This window comes from Carassius carassius, chromosome 42, assembly GCF_963082965.1.
Source record: "Carassius carassius chromosome 42, fCarCar2.1, whole genome shotgun sequence".
NCBI classification, from domain to species: Eukaryota; Metazoa; Chordata; class Actinopteri; order Cypriniformes; family Cyprinidae; genus Carassius; species Carassius carassius.
In genome coordinates this window covers 11482107-11497842 of record NC_081796.1, presented here as the reverse complement: position 1 = coordinate 11497842, position 15736 = coordinate 11482107, and the positions used below count along the sequence as shown (strand labels likewise).

The following is a 15736-nucleotide window of genomic DNA, read 5'->3' as shown; positions in this document are numbered from 1 at the left end:
TGAAGAGCAATGGAGTCACCAGAACTGCAACTGAGAACCACTGTTCTAGAAGATGGAATGGCAAATACTGAATGGAGTTTAATTCAGAGTGCACTGTTATCAGTGTTTGTAGGAGAATATGACACAATCTGTTTGTGTGTAAGTGTTGGCAGCAGGTGTGTTTGTGGCTCCATGAGGGCCAGTAACAATCCCCTAAACAGAACCAGTGACAGGGCAGCAAAGATAAGGGAACACACACATACACAGCAACTAAATATAGAATCATGTCTTCTCTAGCAGCTTTCTCTGCATTGTCAGTAAATCCCAGGTGTACTTGTACATTATTTCTTCTCTGATAAGTCCAATCAAATACAATCATTCATCTCTCTGGTTAAAAAAAATAAACCAGTATGTTTTCAAACATCACTGGTGTAAGGAGTCATGCACCTTGACAGATGAGTGTTTTGCTTTAAGCTGAGGAGCTGAATTACAGCTCAACACAGCTCTATAAGTTCTAATATGATTCCTAAACTTCATTTATAAGCCCTTGAATCAATGATTCAGTTGACCAGAATGGTTCATTTTTTAAATGAGTAATATGCAACTATGAAGCATACTCATTCCACATATGCCACGTTTCCACCGCAGGAACTTTACCCAGGAACTAGGGACTTTGGCCTGGTACTCTGTGTGTTTCCACCACAGGAACCAGGAACTAAATAAAGTTCCGGGTAAAAAAATGCCCCTCAGAAAGTCCCTGCTGGCGAGGTAGTACTTTTTCAAAGTTTCGGAACTTTCGGGGGCGGGACTTGGGTGCTAAACATGCTGATTGGTTGAGTAAACGCAGCATTGGTTGAGTTCAACCACCATTTATTCGGATCATTTTCAAAATATTACTGTTATTGTGTCATGAAATGTAATTTTAAAAGTATTTCAGACGTAAATCTAACAGGTTATCTTTGGTCTGTATTCAATTTATCTATATGTTAAAATGAAAATAAAATGTGTTTCGCCGATCTCGTAGGCGTGAACTCCACGCGATCAGTGGGAGCTCAGTCCTCATGTATCCGCTGAGAGCAGCCTCACTTCGGCTAGACCTTCTGATGTGTGCCGCTGGCTCTGATGTCTCTTTAGTGGTTAAACATAACATATAATTCGTTTTGGGTAAATCTAACAGGTTATCTTTGGTCTGTATTCAATTTATTTATATATTTTAAAATGAAAATAAAAAAGGCAAAATTATATAATATTTAGTTTCATTGTAATGACTGTATATACACATTTCCCTGAACTAAGTACATTTCTGCAGCTGTTATTATGTTTAAATGAAAACAAAAGGAGGCAGTGGTATTTGATATCCAATTTCGTTTTATTGTAAATATACAGAGAGGAAAATATCAGTAGCCATGGTCAGCTGACTGAAGTTATCAAGTACGCTGCTGTTTGCAGAATTACCTGATTTGCGTCGTAGCGGACATCTCACTCCCGAGTCTAATGCGCAAAGCCTGAACTACCAAGGATGCACGCCCAAATTCAGCGTACTTTGTATTGAGAAACGTGCGCAGACCTACGTCACCAGTCTATTTGCCTAATCTTCCCGGTACTTTACACCGTTGTGGAAACACAGAGAGCAGCAGGTCTGGGCGGGGAGGGGGGTGGGTTCCTGGGAAAAAAGTTCCTGGTACAAATGTTCCGGGTAATTTCGGTGGAAACGCGGCAATAGTCTGTGCTACTGACATAAATGATACCTGAAATCATGTGACTTTTTTTACACCTAGTTCATAACATGGAACCAATCTTTAACCTGACCAACTGCAGAGCAAAGTCCCTACAACCATACAGAACACCAAAGAAACTGTGTGGAATAAATGTAACAATGTGCTAACAACCTTCCAGGACACCTTAACAACCTCACAGCAATGTGCTAACAACCTTCCAGGACACCTTAACAACCTCACAGCAATGTGCTAACAACCACCCAGAACACATAAATGAGAAAAACTATATACTAAGATGCTAGCCACTAACGATGGGTTACTTAACGTAATCCTGGGTTCTTTGATAACAGAGTGAGGTGTTTCACTATGGGAATCGCTTTGGGCGTGACCAACTACGGAAGCTCCTATGCCACCACGTCTGTCTTTGACAGACAGGTCGACCTCTACGAAGTCATTCAGAGAGATTTCTTCCCGTTCCTATGCAAGGAGGGAAGTGTTGGTGAAACACCTCACTCTGTTATCAAAGAACCCGGGATTACGTTAAGTAACCCATCGTTCTTTTTCTAACTTCGCTCGGTGTTTCACTTTGGGAGATATAGACTACTCCCGGATTGCAACGTACGCTATACCGATCATATGAGACTCGACGTGATGGCTCCTAACACTGTATGAGCTAAGGATGGCTCAGACACATTCAGTCTATAAAATCGCACAAAAGTGTGTGGTGTGGCCCAGCTTGCTGCAGCACAGATCTCCTGGACCGAAACGCCCCTAAGTAAGGCCCATGACGTCGCCATGCCCCTAGTGGAGTGGGCCCTTAAGCCCTCGGGAGGTTGGGAACCTCTGCATTCATATGCTAAGGAAATAGCTTCTACAATCCAATGGGACAGTCGCTGACGTGACAATGGCTTCCCTTTGTGAGGAGTAGCCCATGACACAAACAGCTGATCATTTTTCCTGAAACCTGCTGTCCTTTCTACGTACACACGAAGTGCCCGTACCGGACGCAAGGCATTCAACCTCCTATCCTCCGGAGAAGAGAACGGAGGAGGGTGAAAAGCTGCAAGATCCGTAGTCTGACATCTATATGACGAATCCACTACTTTAGGTACGAAAGCAGGGTTAGGGCGAAAGGAAACCCTTGCCAACCCTGTAGAAAACTGCAGACAAGATGGGCTGACCGAGAGCGCCTGTAAGTCACTCACCCTCTTAGCTGACACCAGCGCTAACAGTAGTGCTGTCTTAAGAGAAAGAAGCTTTAACCCTATAGCTTCCAACGGCTCAAAAGGGTGTTGAGAAAGGGCCTCTAAGACTGTAGACAAATCCCACAATGGGACCATTCGCCTGGCCACTGGCCTCTTACGTCGTGCCCCCTTCATAAATCGACTTATTAAAGGGTGCTGACCTGCTGTCTTGTCACCAAAACCCACATGACAAGCAGATATAGCCGCTAAGTATACCTTTATCGTAGAAAAAGCTTTCCCTTTATCTAGCAGATCCTGCAGGAAACATAATATGTCCCTCACTGAACATTGAAAAGGGACAATATGACTCCTTCCACACCATTCTTCAAAGACTCGCCATTTATTACTATACAGTGAACGAGTGGAAGAGGCTCTTGCACTCTGTATAGTGTGTATGACTGATGGGGGCAGGCCTGCTGCATTTAAATTCCACCTCTCACGGGCCAGGCCCAGAGAGCTATCCTGTCTGGGTGATGATGGTAGACCCCCCTCCCCCCCCGCCGCTTGAGACAGGAGGTCCCTCCGGGGAGGGAGGGGCCACGGCTGACCCGATAGTAGTTGAACTATCTCGGCCACCCAAGGTCTGGATGGCCAACGTGGGGCTACCAGTATCAGTGACAATCCCATTTCCCTCACTCTGGCTAGAGTGGGTGAAATCAGGCTCAGAGGGGGAATTGCATACAGCAGGACATTTGGCCATGGGTGGGCTAAAGCATCCACACCCAATGGTGCATTTCCGTCTGCCAGAGAGAAGTACAGAGGACATTGAGCGTTTTCCTGCGAGGCGAAGAGATCTACGACTGCCTGGCCGTATCTCTGCCATATCTGCTTCACCACCTGAGGATGAAGTTTCCACTCTCCGTACAGAGGATTTCCTCTGGACAATAAATCCGCCCCCCTGTTCAATATCCCTGGAACATGGGTTGCCCTGATGGATAAAAGCCTTATGTCGCACCACACAATCAGCTCTTTTGCCAGCTGGTGCAGCTGAAGAGAGCGTGTGCCCCCCTGTCGGTTGATATAAGCAACCACTGTGGAATTGTCTGTTTTCACTAAAACATGCTGACCCCTGATGAAGCTCAGAAAATGTTTCAGCGCTAGAAATCAATCAATTGTGAATCAGCTGAGGAGGCCAAACGCCGTTCACAGCTCTGCCCATCAGCGTCGCTCCCCAGCCCTTTAATGATGCGTCCGTCGTCATAGTGACTCTTGACGACACTGCCCCTAGGGAATCCCCGATCTGAGGGTCGCGGGGTTTTCCCAATGTCTGAGCGCTCTGACGCACGCATAAGTCACTCTCACCTGTCGGCTGAGATGACGCCGAGAACACAGACGCAGATGCGCGACCCAGCGCTGAAAGTCTCTCATTATTAGTAGTCCCAGCCATACTACAGATATCACTGAAGCCATTAAACCCAGCATTCGTAGGCACAGTCTGAACGGGACAATTTTCCCCGTCTGAAAACGGGAGAGACACTGAGTGAATGACGCGATCCTCCTCTCTGTCAGAGTGACTCGATACGAGAGGGAGTTTATACTGAGCCCTAGATATTCTGTGTGCTGAGCTGGCTCTAAGCGGCTCTTTCCCATGTTTATTCTGAATCCCAAGCTGTCGAGATGCAATAACACCATGTCTGCGTCTTTGATTGCTTGCTCTTTCGACGAGGCGCATATCAGATAATCGTCTATGTACGACAGTATTTTTATCCCCTTGTTTCTCAACGGGAAAAGTGCTGCTTCCACACATTTGCTGAATACTCTTGGCGCTAGAGACAGACCAAAGGGCATCGTCTGAAATTCGTAAGCAGTGCCTCGAAATGCAAACCTTAGATACTTCCTGTGAGACGGGTAAACATCTATGTGAAAATACGCGTCTGACAGATCGATCGTCGTCGTTCTGGCGGATGGATCGACAAAGTGTTTTGTGTATCAACATTTTGAATGAATATTTCCGTAGGTGCTTGTTTAACACACGTAGATCTAGAATTGGGCGCAGAGATGTGCTCCCCTTCTTTGGGAACACAAAGTAACGGGAATAAAAGGCCTGTCAGCTCACTTCCTTTGGCACTACTCTGATGGCTCGTTTGTCTAAAAGAGTGTCTATCTCGGCCGTCAGGACGTGAGCTGATTCTCCCTCGGCCACTGAGGCTATTATACCATTGAATCTGGGTGGTTTCATGGCAAATTGAAGCCTGTATCCCCGTGAAATCGTGTTTACAACCCATGGATGAGCTGCGCATGTGCGCCAACTGAGTATGCGAGCCGAGAGAGGTCCCCTGTATACTTCCCCAACGCAGGCGCGCTTTGATGACGTCATTACCGTCTCCGCGCTGACCCCTTCTTGAGACGCGCGCGCTCCCTCCAGCGGAGAGGCTAGGGATACACATCCCAATGTTTGTATTTTTTTGCAATCTATCGCCCTCGGCTGTCTGCCTGGCTGCGATAGTGAAACATTTATTGTGTTTAATGAGTTGGGGGAGCCTATCGCCCTCAGCCTGTGGCCTGGATGCGATAATGCATTTTTTATTAAACATTCCCCTGAACTGATGGGCATTTGAAAACCCCGTGTGAGTGCTTGGTGACACTGGAGAACATTTCGAACTTGATTGCTTATAGTTGGAGCCCTTACTGAACTGAGAACAACAGGGCTGGACCTCCTCTTTCTCTTTGCGGGCGGAGAGAGAAGTGAAGGGAAACATTCGCGTGTCAGGTCGCACGCTTTTTCTTCCGATCATCGGGGTGGGGTGGGCGGTTTCTCGCCGCCGCGGCCGCAAATGAATGTTTCCCCCAGGGTCCGGAGCCATCAGATCTCGGACGATAGCCAGATTGTTGTCTGCTGGGAGGCGGTCTCACACTCCTAGCTCCCGTTTGTCTCTCTCTCGCCGCAGCGGCTGCTGCAAAGCCTTGCCGTGCTGGCTGAGAGGGTAGTCACGGTGTTTGTTTGCGCGGTAAACAGAGGTTAAAAGCCTCGTCCTCCTGTTTCCTGAGGGTACTGGTTTCTCTCATTTTCTCGAGAGCTGGTCCGAAAAAGCCCTTAGTTGGGTCGAACGCAGCGTCCATCACCTCAGCTTTTTGAGCGTCGCTTAATCCAGACAGGTTCAGCCATAACGCTCTCTCACCCGAAATGGCCAAGCCCATAACACGGCCACAGCCCTGAACCGCGCCACGAGAAGAGCGGAGAATCAGGTCATTTTTCCACACATATCTCGTCCCAGAGAGCTGGGTTTGGCACTCCCGTATCTAATTGTCGCCCCATCTCCTCCAAAATCTCCGCCTGGTACGCTGACAGTAAAGTCACCGCGTTCAGCGAGCACACTGACTGCGCCGCATACTTGTACATCCTCTGATAGACGGACGCGGTCAGACGCTCCATTTTGTTTGGGAAATTTGGGAAGAGGCAGAAATAGATCGGCGATTGGGATGGAGGTGATAGGCCACTGAAGACTCCATCGCTGGGGGTCCGGCCAGCCCCAGCTCTCCCATCCCTTGGATCTCAAGTTTAGAGCATCCCTGGGTCGGGAGCTTGCTCTTAAAGGGGCTACCCCAATGGCGGGACATCTCCTTCATGCACACCGGCACGGCGGGTAGGAGTTGTCTCTGTGTGGTTTGAGCAGGCGGAAGCTTTTTCTCGTCATAAAGGCCCCTCTCTGCTCCTTCTGAATCCTGGGCTGCGGGCCACGCTAGGCCCAGTTTAGCCGCGGCTCGCTTGCATACCTCGTGCAGGTTACTGTCTGCCTGAGAGCCAGTGTCAGTCGCGCTAGGAGGTCTCGACTGCTGGACGGGGAAGAGAGCGTTGTCTTCCTCCTCTTCTTCGTCCATGTCCAAGTCGAGGAGGTCAGAGTTAGCATCGCCCTCTGCGTCCTCGTCTCCCGGCTCCTCCTCCTCGTGTGCGAGAAGGCCATCGAACAGAGGAGGCATATCCGGGGATTCGGCTTCCATCATCTCAGCCCAGCTCGTCGTGGTAGCTCGCTGATGATCGTTAGCCTTAGTTTTCGCGATGGCTCCAGTCAGACATGGGTCCTGCTGGCTAGCCACCGCCACTCTCAGCCTTCTCTCCAAAATTTTAACCGGCAATGACGCACAGTGAACGCACGTTTGTGGGTCCGCAAGCGACGTTTGAGCGTGCTTAGTGCCCATGCACACGATGCACATGGGATGGGGATCCCTGCCCGAGATGGTTGCTCCACATGATGATGGACACGGGCGGGGTGCGGGTTCATTCTTCGACTCATTCCCTTTGGCGGGGGTAATGACTGTCGACATGACGGCTGGAGAGAGAAGGAGTGATTCGAAGACTCGTCACAACACGTTAGTCCGATTGATGGTTCACAGGGTAGTTAGCCCTTTTCACGGCTTGCCCTAACGCGTAAAGCCTACAGTGGCTTGACACCACTGAAAATCCTATCGTCGTGATAACACGCGATATTCCGAACAGAATAGCTCGCCTTGACGCGGACACTATTCGGTTTGACACTCAACACAGTCCCAATCCAATCCACTGATGTCGCGTTCGGTGGCGAAAACCAATGACGGCCCGCCTGTTGAACAGTTAAGCGAAATCAGCGACAAGGTCGGACGTGCTGAGAGAGCCTCACGGTAGTCCCTCACGGGAAGAAAGCGAGAATGACTTCGTAGGGGTCGACCTGAGTAATAAAGGTGGGGGCGGAGCCTGATCTCAGGTCGACCTGTCTGTAAAAGACAGACGTGGAGGCATAGGAGCTTCCGTAGTTGGTCACGCCCAAAGCGATTCCCATAGTGAAACACAGAGCGAAGTTAGAAAAAGAACCACCTAAAACACATTAGAATCTGCATATAAAAGTAGCTATGTGCTTAGGGCTTACAACCATGTAGAACACATTAGCAACTGCTTAGTAATATAACAACGTGCTAGTACCAACCACCTAAAACATAAGAACTGCATATGAAAGTAGCTATGAGACCTTAACTATGAAAGCAATAAAGCAACATGCTAACAACCTCCCAACAACATAGTTATACTGTATAACAACATAATCCAATTTATATCTACGGAATATTCTGTCTATAGTGCATCTCATACATAATATGAATTAAAGAACCATTCACACCAAGAACAATAAATATAAAGATAGCTAATATTAGTGTCTACACCAACGTTATTTTTATTTATTTTTTGTAATTATTGTTATAATTGTGGTGCGGACTTACCATGATTAAAACTTTATAGGTATAGTTATTGATAGTTATTTCGTTGGTGTGAATTCTAGGACTTTATTCTGGCACTACTCATTAACAATGGTCATCTAACAGGATAGCAATAAAAATTTTCACTGATAAACCTGACAATTTATAAAAACGCATTTCCTCAATTTTAAGTTGTTCATTGATTTATGTTACAACAAATTAAAACAAGTATAAATGCACCATGATCCTTTCCAGAGTCATATCTCTATCCTCTTGCAAAGAGAGAAAACAATGAATGTGAAAGAGGCTGATCAAATAATCCCTGGAGCAGAAGCTCTCTCAGAACTTTTAGCACAGCTTGCATGAGCCAATTACATAAGAGAGTGATGTAACAGCGCTCGTCTGTACTGACTGCCTGATCCTCACACTCACACTGCTGCTGCTTCATCATGAGAGAAACAGATTTCACTGGTAAAAGAGTGAGAGAAACAGAAATAGGTATTCAAAAAAATAAAAAACAGATTGAGTGGAGAACAGACGTGAGAGGAGAGAGTGAAACAAAGTCGAGAATCTTACCAGACACGGTTATATTATTATTTCCTTTTTAGACAGACAGACGGACAGACAGACACACAGATAGATGGACAGACAGACAGACAGACAGACAGACAGACAGACAGACAGACAGACAGATAGATAGATAGATAGATAGATAGATAGATAGATAGATAGATAGATAGATAGATAGATAGATAGATAGATAGATAGATAGATAGATAGATAGATAGATAGATAGATAGATAGATAGATAGATAGATAGATAGATAATGGTAAATGATGGATGGATGGACAGACAGAGATATGCACCTGGAGCCCCACAATCACAGCACACTTCATTTCCGGGCATTCGCAGCACATCTTCTATTATGGCTTTAGTGAGATCTTCCAGCCCATCATCTCCTCCACCCTGCTCTCCTCTGAAGGCCATGTTAAGTGCCTCCTCCTTACTGTTAGTTAACACTGAGATCCAGCTGTAGAGGCAAAAACACATTAACAGAGCAACATAAGAAGCATTCTCCATCTTTTTTTATGTACAGTTTTACAACTAAAACTGAAGAGTGCAAATGCATTTTTCTTTGGAATAACATGCTGGGATAACAGGAACACGTATTAGGAAAGTTGTCAATTTTGACCGCATGGTAGCTGTACACAGTTTAGGGCTGCACGATAAATTGCATGTGATATTTAATGCGCATCTGGTCCATTGTTTTAAACCTGACACTGACACTCTACTGCAAAACATAAGATGGACTATGTATAAGTTGTCCTAACCACTCTGTCATGTAATGCTGAAATACCAATTTGCCAACAAGACTAAATCCTAAAGCAATATCCAAGCCATTCTTTCAGACCCTCTTATTCATCTTCCTATTTTATTTTCGTAAATAAGATATATTTTACAAAAAAATGGGGTGATATACTAAGTTCAAAAGCATGCCATGTCTCCTTGTTAGCTAGATGATTTGATTGGCTTTTGGCTTTTAAAAGAGATTCCAGTCAAAGCAGAGGTGAAAGGACTGCAGGACTGATCTATAAAGGGGTTAAAGGCCTCATTCTAATCAGCCTTATAATGGCTGTTAAATGGCTCAGTCAGGGAGTTCTCTGATAAACAGCAGGGAGCTCACAGCAGTGTAGGTAAGAAGCAAAGCCAGCTGTTAAAAATACTTAGACGTTATGAGATGGTAGATGCTTTTTTGCCATATTAAAACAATCAAACACAACTTCAAAGACTTCTCACCACAAAGATTTCCAAATCCATCGAGAAAATGCTTTAGACGGGAGTTAAAATCACAAACTCTTTTTGTGATATTAGTTTGCCATAAAAGTAGTACAATCTAGTCACACAAAAGAAAAGTTGCTTTCAACGCTAGGCAAATTACTATAATTACAGATGCAAAGTGGTAAAAAAATAAAAGTCCCTTAAATAAATCTTACATAATAAATTCCTGCTCATCTTCAGCCTGGAAATGATATGTACGGTTATCTGAAACACATGACAAATAAAATATAATCCATTTGCATATACATGAAATGGTTTCCACTAATCTAATTAAAGACAAGAAGATGGTATTAAAGTCATAATTCACATTAATGTTGCAATTATACAACTATTTAAAATTAAGTTTGACAATTTTCTTCCCAGACTGAGTATGGTAAAGTAAACAAAAACATTACACTAAGCTACTAAATCACTCATGTGGTTTCCCACAAAAGAAGCTCTCCCTGTGGGTGTCTGTTGACTCACGGGAAATGAGATCGAAGCACTTCCTGTCCTCAGAGCTGGGCTTGACCTGACATGTGAGCAGGTTGAGTTTGACAGGCTGCCTGTTTGACTGAAACAAAATGTGATAACAGGAGAAATGCTTGACTAATTCATATTCCTGCTGTAACACCCCAGACCATGTGATTTTAAATGTATCATAAAAGATAAAGCTAATACAAAGATTATATATTATTTTGGTAGACAATCATTTAACGTATGTCTATTACTGGTCTATAGCCCACAGAAATGTTACAGTTGAGTTTGTCAGTCTGACCGGGGTACATTCAGACCAGAAAGTACTCTTGCGCACCATCTTCACACTTTTTTTCTATTATATGTACACACCAGATGGATATCTTTAGCTGAGTGTCATATTTTTAGCGTATCAAACCGTACATACCTGTAGTAGCATATAGGTCAGAGTGCATTACTAAATTAGTAGTTTTTAAAACTATCAAACATATTTTTTTTTTAAACTAAATTAAGATTCCTTCTTTTTACAAATAAATAATATTCACAAAACTCTAGATATTAGTTTGTGAAGTTTGTGATTTAACTATTAGAAACCTGATATAGGCTCAATCGCATAGTGATATGCATACAGGCTATTTGTTGAACAAAGGTGTTGAGAAATGCAACACATATGTTGGTTACATAACACTGGTCCAGAATATGGTTTGATTTGACGATGAAATGTGAAACAGAGGGTATCAATAGGCAAAGTGACATCATGGGGAAAAGTCAAAAAATTATGACAGGTTGTGGAGGGTGAGAGAGGACAAGACCAGTGTTGCAGTGTTCTAAGTAATGTGTTACTGTAATTTGATTATTTTTTTTAGTAACGGAGGAATGTAAAAAATTATAATTTTCTAAAAAATAGTTACAAGCTGAGGTCACTATATGTTACTGCTGTGTTGCATTGCTGACAGAATGCAGTGTTTTATAATCTAGAGATTGTAAAAAGGATGTATCACATGCTAAGTTACTTGTTAAATCAAGTGCCAGTGGATTAGAGACCTGCTCCCGAGAGACCTGATGCAACAGAGTTTAGTGCGGGACACGACTTGATAGGCACGAGTGCAGAGACTCATGTGCGGGATGTGGGAGAATAAAATTATTCATGGGACTCCCGCAAAATAGAAATATCTTAACATAAAATATCTAAAACAAATAAATTGTTATTCATCTATTGCACAAAAGCAACATGAACTAATATAAAATATTAATTATTAACAGGCGCTTGCTATGGAGAGTTTCTCTTTAGGCTATAACACGTGTTTGCAGCATTGAGTAATAAAGTGCTGAAATTTGCATGCTCACGAATCCTCTCATCATAACACATGAATTGTAGACATTATGAAAGATTCATGTTCTAACAAAGATTTTTGAGATTGCGATGAACTGAGACGTCTTTTAGAGGTTATAAATGCAGCGCTCTTTGCTGGCATTCTGCCATGCCAAACCATGCACACAGCAGCCACTTGGTTTAGTTAAAAATAACAGTATTCTGTGAATGCTGATGCTTTTAATAACAATTTTTTTGGGGGAGCGTGTATAATGGGATTTCATAAATTTAATGGAGGAAAAAGTAATGTTACTAGTAATGTAACTAATTACTTTTGAAATAAAGTAATCAGAACAGTAATGTGATTAGGTTTAAAAGGAGTAATCAGTAATTTTTTTTTTTTTTTTTGCATACAAATAAATAAATACAATTTTGTGTCACCTAGCAGAACTACAAAAATAAAGCATGATTTCAAACATTCGTAATTTTTTTTTTTTTTGCAAACGCCACTTTTGCATACCATGCCTCCCCCATACACAGCTCTTACACCATATTTCAAAAGGGGAAAATTATTACTAGGAAAACTTGAAGTTTAGCTTACCTCTCGAGAAGAAACTCTGCAAGTTTGACGTATCAATTGAAACCCAAACATTTCATCAAATTCCTCTGTATTGTATAAATACTGGCAATGCTTACCCCTTGGTTTACTCCATTGTCTGTCTCTGTGTATTTTGGCAAGTCTTAGAATTTTGGCTCGCACTTCTGTAATGGAATCTGATTTTTTATTTTTTTTCTACACCAGCTAAACTGAATGGACAGAATTCAATAATCTATGGTCCTGAGCCTTCCATACAAGATTTATATATAAATGTAATATCAATTATTGATTGTTATCAGGATGTGAAGAGACCTTCAACCAATATAACAAAAAACTATTCTGAAAAAAAAAAATTATTCTAGTCTACGCTAGCTATATAGAGGGACACAGGTTGGGAGGGTCTCTAGGTTGTTCTGGAGACATCCAGCCAAAGTTCAGAAAGCTGATTAAGTCTTTTGTCTGTAAATATCAGACCTGTGTTATTATTAGGCTGATTATAGGATGACATGGTTTATAGTGAACAGTGTAAATCACATGAGTGTGTCTGAGTTACTCACAGTGGCATGAGAGATGGTGAGAATTCCTCCTTTAACAGAACACTTCCTCCTTTGCCACACCTTCCTCAACCTACAACAGAACAATTATACTGCATAACACTACTCATAGCAGAGAGCAAGAACTCACATTGATCAGAAATCTCATCAAAATGTGTGTGTGTGTGTGTGTGTACCCATCACTTTTCTTCAACAGATAACCTTTCTTCTCACTGCCAAACTCTTTGTTTCCCTGCAGCTGGTGCATACTATAGCCACCCTGTTTACTCTGAGAGTCCTGCTCAAGTACAAACACACATACACATGGTGCTTTAAACAGCAATATGCAGTCGCTGGTCCCAACAGATACTGCATACACAGCATTTTTGTAAAATACATGATGATTTTACAATATTTCTCAACAGATTTGTAACCTTTTAAACATCAGCTTTATCTTACAGCCACTTATTTAATGTGCACACACACACACACACGCACAGCACACACAACAACAACAATCTCTATCTCATTCCCAGGGCATGCTGTACACACTGAACACTTACTCTTCTAGACTTCAATCCATACAGGAAGCGGGTGAGAGAGACATAGCAGAGGGTGTGAAAAGCATGGTACATGTAAGCTGTGTGCATTGAATCTGTTAAACCATTTAAATGCACTATGGTACACTACACAACGGTTTGTTCTAGCTTAAAGACTTGTCTCCCACCATGTTACCATAATAAAATGCAAGTTTGCTGTCATGACGATGTGTTGGCACTAAGCACATAAAACCAAAATTCATTGACTAACTACTTATTGTCATTTATTTTGCTTATTGAATATGATAGAGTCAGTAATTTTTCTCTGAGCAACCAGTGGGGCACAACACTGGTTACCAGCAAGCCCAATTTCATACTGGCTACCAGAATGGTACAGCACTGGGCACACCCTCTCACACTCTCCCCTGTACAGGTCGAGCTTTAAGGAGGGTTTGCACATTAGATCCACAGATGTACTGTAAAACTCAACTCTTCAGGTCTCATTCAATTAAAGGATTACCGTATTTTTCGGACTATAAGTCGCACCTGAGTATAAGTCGCATCAGTCCAAAAATACGTCATGATGAGGAAAAAAACTTATATAAGTCACACTGGACTATAAGTTGCATTTATTTAGAACCAAAAGAAAACATTAACGTCAACAGCCGCGAGAGGGCGCTCTCTGTTCTGTTCAGTGTAGGCTACAGGAGCACTGAGCAGCATAGAGCACCCTCTCGCGGCTGTAGACGGTAATGTTTTCTCTTGGTTCATGTCAAATTAATTTTGATAAATAAGTCGCACCTGACTATAAGTCGCAGGACCAGCCAAACTATGAAAAAAAGTGTGACTTATAGTCTGGAAAATACGGTAATTAGAATTCTACATGTGTATAGTATTTTAAATACGGAATATATTTACTATATTTACATATTTTACATATGTAATGTAGCAATTAAATGATAATGTGCATTGGTCCTAAAACAGAGCCCTGAGGCACACCACCTTCTACACCTACCTCCTTTTGTTCAAGCTGTAGATAGGATTTAATGAGATCCCTTAATGCTGTGAGCTGCTTTTTCTCTTCATCTTGTGTTTGTTTTATCTACATCACACAAAATCAAAAATAACTTGTTACACTGTAACAGTATCAGGGGTGCAGGACATAAACCAATCATTGTAAAGTACCGCAATATTTCACCTAGTAATAGAATTTTGATATTCTCATGCTAAGAAATAATATATGTAGCTGCATTTTTCACTTTCATATTTTGAGACTGGACCACATGAATGATTGGCCACCATTCAGACCAAGCCCAGCAAGGTAAAACGTGGTATAGCAACAGTCAATGCACATTATTTTTAGTTGACCAAAGATCTTAGTAAAGAATATAATGGTGCACAACAGAGAGGTGTAATGCAGCTCTAAGAGAAACAAGTAAAATTTTGCAATAACAATTTTAAATGACAATACACTAAACAAAATTTTGTAATGTAACCCAGATATTCGTAAAATATTTTATTGCCAAGTCCAATCCATAAAGCTAAAATTATTTTACCAAATCATTTTTTTTTTTTTTTTTACAATTTAAGAAATGTTTCATTTTTAAAGAATAAGGCACATACATTGTAAAGATCAGCTGCTAGTTTCTCGATGTACTGCTTTAGCTTATCTGCCGTCTTCAATCCATCTTGAAAAAAGCTTTTTTTAAGAAAAAATAAATAAAATTACAACAATGAATTAACACATTTTTCATGTGGCTGTACATATTTTTTCAATACTGTCAGGAAAAATTATAAACTTTCAATAAAGCAAACGGCAAACAGGTCTGTACAGCAAACAGGTCTATGGACGATGCAGTCAGTATTGGACTGCATCATGTTCTGCAACATCTAGACAGACTAGGGACTTATTTGAGGATCCTGTTTGTGGATTTCAGCTTGGCCTTTAAATCTATCATCCCAAACCTCCTCCTGCCCAAACTAACTCAGCTCTCCATGTTCACCTCCGTCTGTCAGTGGATTAACAGCCTCCTGACAGACAGGCAGCAGCTAGTGAGGCTGGGAAAACTCACATCCAGCACCACCTGAGGAAGTTCAATCTGCCACAGGAGCTGTTGAAACAGTTCTACTACCCCATCATTGAATCTGTCCTCTGCACTTCTATAACTGTCTGGTTCAGCTCAGCTACCAAATCTGAACTCAGAAGACTACAGAGGGTAGTCCGGACTGCTGAGCGAATCATTTGTACAACCCTCCCCACTCTCCAAGAACTGTACTCATCCAGAGTGAGAAAAAGGGCTGGCAAAATCACTCTGGACCACTCACTCCCTCTTTGAACACCAGAATGACCAGAC

General features: G+C 42.5%; 1 protein-coding gene across 5 annotated transcripts in view; it reads right to left on the bottom strand.

The window, feature by feature from the left end:
- LOC132124329 (arf-GAP with SH3 domain, ANK repeat and PH domain-containing protein 1-like) overlaps positions 1-15736 on the bottom strand; it is a 159122-nt gene that overhangs the window by 16239 nt on the left and 127147 nt on the right. For 3 of the 5 annotated variants that reach the window (XM_059535314.1, XM_059535318.1, XM_059535316.1), the window contains exons 8-14: positions 15006-15081; positions 14392-14484; positions 13041-13144; positions 12868-12937; positions 10410-10497; positions 10100-10148; positions 8972-9135 (exon numbers count right to left, since the gene is read on the bottom strand). In XM_059535314.1, coding sequence (XP_059391297.1) covers positions 8972-9135; positions 10100-10148; positions 10410-10497; positions 12868-12937; positions 13041-13144; positions 14392-14484; positions 15006-15081 — 644 coding nt within the window. The remainder of the gene's footprint in view (positions 1-8971; positions 9136-10099; positions 10149-10409; positions 10498-12867; positions 12938-13040; positions 13145-14391; positions 14485-15005; positions 15082-15736) is intronic. The other 2 variants (XM_059535315.1, XM_059535317.1) reach the window with 1 other exon arrangement.